Source organism: Micropterus dolomieu, unplaced genomic scaffold, assembly GCF_021292245.1.
Source record: "Micropterus dolomieu isolate WLL.071019.BEF.003 ecotype Adirondacks unplaced genomic scaffold, ASM2129224v1 contig_12504, whole genome shotgun sequence".
Lineage (NCBI taxonomy): Eukaryota > Metazoa > Chordata > Actinopteri > Centrarchiformes > Centrarchidae > Micropterus > Micropterus dolomieu.
In genome coordinates, this window is record NW_025741490.1 from 1,691 (window position 1) to 10,282 (window position 8,592).

Genomic DNA, 8,592 nt, shown 5'->3' on the forward strand with positions numbered 1-8,592 from the left:
CCACAGTCATCATTAGTGTCTGCTGAGTTTTAACTTAATTTATCCCATCTTTGTTTGGTATATGCTAGTTATGCCACTGTGCTCATCTGGCTCAGACTGACAGGCAGAACAAATACGGATCATCAGGCAGTCACAATAAATTACCATTATCAGCATCACCATCACTGCTGACATGATGATCGACAATCGTGGCCTTTGTGTTCCCTGTATAACCCTAAGGATAGCTAAGAATAAAAGACATTTCCTTTACTAACTGAAATTAATTGAGCTTCCTTTCTTTTTTTTATTGCTGAATTTCTGGCCAGAAGAGTCACACGTAGATACCGATATAGATTAGGCTATGAGATTTGTAAACAGATTTGCCTTATTTGATTTCAGTTTTATGATACTTTATCCTTCTACTCTATCACATTTCAGAAGGGAAAAGTAAATTTTGAGCATGTATGCACTGCATTTGATTGATTTATTTATTTTTTTTAAGTACAAGATATTGCAATTATTCTTCTTCAAATTCTGTATTTTTTTTAAAGAAAGAAAGAAACTGTGTGCAAAATTAGGAACATAAAACTAAGTACATAAGCTATATCACGATTTTGTTTAATGTTCATTGTACATCTTTCTTTGACTAGTTTGTATTTTGAATCACCATTGCTCTTCTCGCCTCCATTTGACAGTATTTTTCTTCTCTATATGGTTTGCCACACAAACGTATTTACAAAAAGATAATTGAGGAGTTTTATGTTATATAGTTGGTATTTCCATTTCTTTTTGGGAGATTTTTTTTGGGTTTAGCATTTTGACTGGACTATACATTCTAAAATTATTTATTTTATAATAGTATTTTATAAGATGATTCTCCAACTTTAAGACCTGATAGGCCTTTATGTTTAAAGTAAAATTCCTGGCAGTGTGGAGACTTTAAATACAGCATATACCTTCATTTTCTCAATAAACGCTACAGAAACCAGCTGACTGACAGAATCTATTTTGATTCTGTTTTGACTGTATTCAATTGTACATAATTGTTATTAATTGTAAATAGTGTGTATACAGTGTGTATTTACACATCTGCATAGATTGTTAATTGTATATTGATTGTCTATAGTGTGTATACAGCCTGTATTTATACAGAATGTTAAGCTGATTCTACTTTTGTTGTATTTTGCTCTTTTTAGATTCCCTCTGTGCTGCTGTGCCAATTTTTATTTCCCCTATGGGATATTAATAAAGGAATATCTTATCTAGGCTATGTGGAAAATAACAGCAGTTAACTGAGTAACTAAAGTATTTAATAGGGGCTATAAAATATAGAGTGTGGCAGTGTCTACAAATAACAGTCAGAGAGATCTACATGTTTCAGAGTCTGTGAATAAATTGACCCGATCAATCAACTCAAATCACAAGCATCACAATCTCCGCCCCTCTTTGCGCCTGCGCAAAGCCGCTTAGGGAGCTGTCCGTGTCAGTAGGTGCTGGAGTGTTTTCACTGAAGCCGATTCTCCCCCCAGTCCACCGAAACAGACGGGAGCGATGGAAGAAGAGTTAAAATGTCCCGTTTGCGGTTCTCTCTTCAAGGACCCCATCCTGCTGCCCTGCTCCCACAATGTCTGCCTGGCGTGTGCTCGGAACATCACCGTGCAGACCCCGGACGGGGAGACCCCGGTGCAGAACCGAGCTTCGGGCAGCTCTGACTACGACTACCTGGACATGGACAAGATGAGTCTGTACAGCGAGACGGACAGCGGGTACGGCTCGTACACGCCGTGCCAGCTCAAGTCTCCAAACGGGGTGCGGGTGTTTCCGCCGGCCAACCCCCACCGACACTGCTCGCTCACTTGCCCGCTGTGTCACCGGAGCGTCTCCCTGGATGAGCGGGGGCTTCGGGGTTTCCCTCGGAACCGGCTGCTGGAGGCCATCGTGGCGCGGTACCAGCAGAACCGCGCCGCATCCTCCTCTTCTTCTTCTACGGCGGTAAAATGCCAGCTGTGCGACCGCAACCCGGTGGACGCGGCGGTGATGTGCGAGCAGTGCGATGTCTTCTACTGTAACGCCTGCCAGCAGCGGTGCCACCCGTCTCGCGGTCCGCTCGCCAAGCACCGCCTGGTGCCGCCGCGGACCCAAGCGACAGGAGGTGGCGCGGCAAGCGGAGGAGGGAGCGGCGGTCAGCAGCCGCCCGCCACTGCGCGGAAACCGGCGACCTGCGTGGATCACGAGGCGGAAAACTTCAACATGTACTGCTACAGCTGCAAGACTCCGGTGTGTATGAAGTGTCTGGAGGAGGGAAAACACGCCAAGCACGACATCAAACCGCTGGCCGTGATGTGGAAACAACACAAGGTGAGCGAACACGCGCGCACCCACAGTTTTATGTTCACAGGATACACTGAGCCTGAATGCCTTTAAGCAAACATTATTTATTTATTATATCAACAATTAGGATACTGTTCTACTGTTAAGTCCTAATGAGATGTATGGCTCACACACACTACAGTCTCTTTCTCTCTCTCTCTCACTCACTCACTCACTCACTCACTCACTCACATGCATGTGTGCTGTCAGGGACCCCCCCCCCCCGCCCCCCCATGTTTTTAAGCAGAAATACTCACCCACACACTCAACAGCAGTGTTTATTACCAGATGTACTAATATCACCTTACATGGTGTCAAACCAAAGCCTTCCTCATGTCATGTTGTAAGTGAATTTGCACTAAACGCAGAGGATGCTACAGTCTGAGGTCAAATGTTAGTCACAGAAAAGTGAAAAAACATTGCAATCCTCTGTTGAGTTTAATGTATGTGGAACCCTGACTGATTCTCACAATATTACAATAATAACTGTAGGCATTAAACCCTGGACTGTGTGCATGAGTCATTATTTGAATAGGTCACATGGCACCTCGGTATTTCATGTGTACTGGCCTACATATGTATGTAATGGGTGATGTGAGCAGTGACTGTAGTGTGGGAGGAGGGGTTAGTTGTAGTTCCTCAGGCAGGATCAGGACGGGGTGGGATAATAATTAAAACTAAGCTTTTATTTAAGTTTGAAGAAATATGGTTATTAGTATCAGTATTCATTCATTATCAGTAATGGAAAATAAATTCATGTACTCAAAGTACTGCATTTTTGAGGAACTTGAGTATTTCCATTTTATGTTTTTTATACTTAATTATTCATAGCTATAGTTACTAGTTACTTCTCAGATCAAGATTTATATGTAAAACACACACATAGATATATATATATATATAATTTGTATTTTTCCTTGTGATACTTTAAGTATATTTTGCAGCTAATACTTCTGTTTTTGAATGCAGGATTTGTACTTGTAATGGATTTTCTTTTATCCTTGTGGCACTGATACTTTTATTAAGTAAAAAGTTTTGTTTCCAACACTGCATTTTATCTCGCTTATAGAAGCCAAAATATTTCGTAGCACAGTTGAGAACTGGTACTCTCCCTCTAGCTGTTGAGGCTGGCAGGAGATAAACCGACTGAGCTGTGTGATTTGGGACAAGTGGAAAAGTCCCATTTTCTTCTGTATTGTATGTACTATGATGATTTAAAAGAGTAAATTTTCCATAAATGTCTAGACAAAACTTTAATATGTTAAAAAAAATGTAATGGCTGTTTAACTCTAGTGTGTTTAAGTTTGCTAGCTTTACCTCAAAAGCCTGGAAAAGAAGGCAAAAGGAGCGATTTTGTTTGTATTTATTCTGATTTGCTCAATATTATATAATATTTGTTGTAAAAGGTCGGAAAACCTGATGGTAAACAGTATTCAAATTGGTTTGATTATTATTGTTTGAAAATGTACATGCAGTAGCCTAATTTGGATCTGGCTTATATTAATTTAGAGTTGCATTCATGACACAAAAATTAAAATCACTTACTGTAAAGCCTGGGACAAGATTTGGCAAAAACCTTCCATAACACAGTGTTTTGCCATCTAAGCCCATCCCTCCCCCACTCTCCCCCCTGCATGCCAAAAATCACCCGCCTGCTTCATTAAAGGATGATTAAAGTGATTTATGATTTCATTCATTTTTTTAATGACTCTTTCATTAATTTAACTGTCTGCTCCGGGGTTGGGGTCAACTCCAGTTCATGTCTCTCAGGTTACAGTGTGACCCCACTGAACTGTTAACATTTTTATTCTGATGTAAACCCAGATTAGATTGCACAGTGGGTGATTTGTGCAGCATTTTAACAGTATTTTAATTTTTAACAATACAATTTCCTTATTTATTATGAGATTATGGTTATTAAAGTCCCCAGGGCGGGACTCCAAAGTGTTCAAAGGAATATTAATACCACTAGAGCTAATATTTAAGAGGCTGCTGTTTGATTTTGTACAGGCTCATTCTTTTATCAGACGACTTCCTGTGTTTACCAGGAAGGCGATCATTATCATGATCGTCAGACTTCATAAGTGTAAATCAAAAGCCATTTTGTCTGTCTCCTGCTAAGTGGGACACTGGGACTAATCTTTCTGCCTGTCTGTCTTTTTTTTTTGTGTGATTCGAAGCCTCCAGTCTTTCCATTCATCATTTTTCTTCAGCTTCTTTCTGTCTTATGCTCATCATTCACCTTCTCCACATGTCTGCATCCCTTCTTCTCTTCATCTCTGTCTCTTATTTACACTCTCTCCTCCCCCTCATTTACCCTAATTTACTCCTGCCCTTCCTCCCTCCTTCCCTCTATCACCCTGTCCCATAAATGGACCGTGAAAATCCCATCAGCGTGCAGGAGTGAGAGGGCGTTGATAAGTAATGAGCAGTGTATGAATAAGGGATAGCTGCCACTTAGTTAATACGGTGTCCTTCACGTTGAGGGAGATCGATAACAGAGTCTGACGCCGAACGGACACTTGGACAGGCTCCCAGCACCAAGTGCATCTAAATGCTTCTCCTTCTGTGCGCCCAAAGGATTTTTCTCAGGAATGACCAGATTAAACGTCTTGTGAAACCTTGAACAGGCTGAATACTGATTCCATTGATTGATTTTTTCAGTGCAGAGCCTGTATGAGCTTACAGGACACTGGAAAACAACAACCCACAACACATAACAAATAATGACGTACAGCTCCATACACCAAAAATGAAACCCTTTCAAAAGCAACATTACTTTGGCCAACAGAAGGAATGCCAGTACGAAACAATACAATGAAGCTAATATCGGTGGATGATATTAATCGAACTCTGGACTTCTGAAATTTCCAACTATAAAGATTCAGGTGCCATGTTCTTTTCATACATGTTCTTTCTATAAATGTTGCCAGAACCAAAATACCTTTGGACAAATTTTAACAGATTTTTTTTCAGTAGGCTGGTAAACTGGTAAGCTGGTAAGCTGGTACGGTCACTGTGTATGGTCCACCTTTTGTCAACCAAAAACCACACAAACACTGTGTACCAGGAACACATTTATCTACCTTGCGTACAAGACCAGTTCTTAACTTAGTGCTCAAGAACCTTTGTCTTCTTTCTCGATAATATTTAATACATGGTTTTGTGGAGTAATCCTACTTGATCTCTATCTGGATATACTTGCTTTGCTTTGGCTACTTTCAGATATACATTTTTAATAATTTATTATATTCGTATTACACTGGACAATGTTCTTGATCAAAACATGAGAGTCATTTAGTAAGTTAAACCAGTTAATTACATCTTCAGGTAAGATGTTTGGATTGTTTAAATTCTCTCACTTTTAAGCACTTTTAAATCAATGATTATTTTAAGGATTTTAAGACCCGCAGGCCTCTGCAGCTCAAGGGAAATGTTCACGCACTGTCTGTTGTGTGTTTGCTCGGTGTTCATGTTGTGGGCTTGAAAATGTCATCCCGTGGATGTGAATAATATTTTTTTATTTACTATGGGCTGCTAGTGCATTACATACATGATGTTGTACTGATGAATGACTGCTGTGTGTTGGGGGCATTTTACTGTGTGTTTAGTAGATTGTAGACTGAGAATAACATTATGTCTCATGTGGTTTACCATTACACACTGCAACAACAAGCTGGAGAAGACAGATCCAGAAAGGGAAGTGACTTCAGTAGTGTGGAAGTGGTTGGTTACCAAAGATCAGATGTAAAACAAACCATGTAATATACTGTAAGTAGTGCTAGAAGACTGTGACAACAAATGGTCTCAATACAACAAACTTATTATTCAGTATTTTGTCATATTTTCAAGAGTTATTGTAGAAATACCCTTAAATATTGTGATATAATTGTAGGACCATATTGCCCACCACTATTCTGAGCACATGTGTGTGTACAGTATGTGCATGTTTTTTTATGCTTTACAAGTCCTGTATCTAAAATATCAAGGAAAGACATTTAGATCATCATTGTCGTAAATCAAACAGCCTGGGGTTGACTGTCCCACTGCTACACACTCAGAGGGACATACACACACTCACACACATATACATCCACACACACACACACACTCAGAAGGCATAAATATGCATAAGTGAAGCAGATGAACTTCCGCTGTGGGAATGCAGAGGAAGACACACTGATCCAGTTCTACCTGATCAGTCAAGCAGAAAACACACTGTCTATTTATATTTAAAGCACACACACACACAAACACACACACACACACACACACACACACGTGTGTGACTTATCTCAGTCCAGTTAAGAGCAGCTAGCTGTGGCACTGCTCTGAGTTAAATATTAAAAACCACAAATGCAGAATTGCTAGTTCTCGTGCTGTGTGTGTTTCAGTGTTTGCACTGTCATGATTTTAGATTTTAAATGGGACAGATTTGGCTTTTATCATATTAACATATATGCCTAAGTATTTCTGGTGGACAGTAGCAATGGTATTTGTGAACTGAAGCTGATAATTAAAGTTTTGTGCTATTACCATGTGAAAAAAAGTGTTTCTTGGAAAGGTAATTCTTGTTATGTTAGAACTGTTGTATATACCAAGACAGACAGACTCATTATCCTGCAGAGTGGCTCTAAAGTTAAACCATAAGATGTGTACCTGCATCTCTTACCTACCTCCTCTCTCTCTATATTTTTTTCACCATTTACCTTTAAGTCATTTTGCACGCAGCTTTTGGTTCAAGGGTCTCTCGCTCCACAACCCTATCTTTTAGAAATTACATTTATATACTCAATTTAAACAGCAAACTTTTGGGGAAATTTAAGTTAAAATGTTGCACATATTGGTAAAATGTAAACATTGTAATTTGCTACAAGATTATGCAAAGGTGGTCTGGGTTAAACATTTGGTGTTTCCTTTATTGTAAGTTAAATGAAACCACAATCTTTCCTTAACCTTAACGACTCTGGCTGTGAACCCTGCCCGGTCCCCCAGTCCTCCCTCTCCCTAACCACTAACCTAAGAAAAAACCTTACCACTGATTTCAGTTTCATCAAAATATATTTGGAAAAATGAAATTAGTAGTGTATAAATGTACTTTCTAGGAGACAGGGTTGCCTTTTATCTGCTCCGATGTGTACAAGTGTTGGATCTCTCTAACATCCCCTTTCTCAAAAACATCTTTTGCATCCTCTTCCTCGAAATGACAAATCTGTGTGCTCTCTTGATTGATGACCAAACAATATGTGATTTAACATTTCTGCTTCTCCTCTAATTGCTTTTTTGGGGGGTAAGCTTGGACTTATGTCTTTTTGTATGTTAGCATATAAGCCTTGATCAAAATATTTCATTTTCCCCAAGATGTTAGAATATGTTCTCCTTTGCCCTGGTGGCTTTTTAAGATTTCTGTGTGGTACATCAAAGATTGGACCATTAATGTGCGAGAAATGATGTAGGATCTGTATACAGCACCAAAATTTAATTGCTCCCTTTGTGTCCCTGACAGGAAGCTGTTTAAAATGTCCGTCATGTGTCTCTACACTTTCTTTTGTCGCCAGATTTATCTTCATTTTTTTCTGCTGGGATTTGATCTCAAGTTTCTGAACCTTTTCGGTCAGCTGTTCTAGACAGTGAAACAAAGCAAAGTTATTTATGTTGTCATTTCCAAAATATGGACTGATGTTCAGTTTCCCTGTCCCGACATGTCATATATACTAATAAATGTTCATAGGATCATTATCTAGAGTGTCTAATATATTTCGGTCCAGCACATAGTATTTAAGGCGTTTGAATGTGTGTGCTTTTGTAAACTTTTTGCATCAGATTTGCAATTTGTCATGAAGATTGATAGTTTTCTTTTGATATTTCATCCTTAAATGGGATCATTGATTGAGGATTGCCTTGATAAGTGTCATTCAGCTCAGATTGTTATTTTCAAAAGAGGCTAACATCTTCCTCCTGGTTAATTTGTCATTGTGATGTGGAAAGCCTCAGAAATAAATCAGTTTGGGTCAAATCAGAGTATGTAAACCCCTATGATTTTAGATCAGCCTTAACCAAATGAAATCTTTGATTTTGCTTTGCTACCAAAATCAGTTTCTATGCACTAGAACCTCGTTTCTTAATATATTTCAGGTGACATGAGCGGGCCATGAAGTTGGTGAAACATGCACATTTCCTTTGATGCCTTGTTTTAGTAGTTGTTGGTGAGATTTGTTTGTTGAGAAATGGCGAGTCAGCTGC

The 8,592-nt window shown here is 39.3% G+C and overlaps 1 protein-coding gene across 1 annotated transcript; it reads left to right on the top strand.

Annotated features, from left to right (window-relative positions):
- Positions 1 to 1,440: 1,440 nt before the first annotated feature.
- LOC123966074 (E3 ubiquitin-protein ligase TRIM9-like) lies at positions 1,441 to 2,337 on the top strand (the record flags this gene model as incomplete). The annotated part of the gene is made up of 1 exon (XM_046042308.1): positions 1,441 to 2,337. A coding segment is annotated over exon 1 (807 nt), but the record flags the coding sequence as incomplete, so codon positions are not given.
- Between the last annotated feature and the right edge of the window lie 6,255 nt (positions 2,338 to 8,592).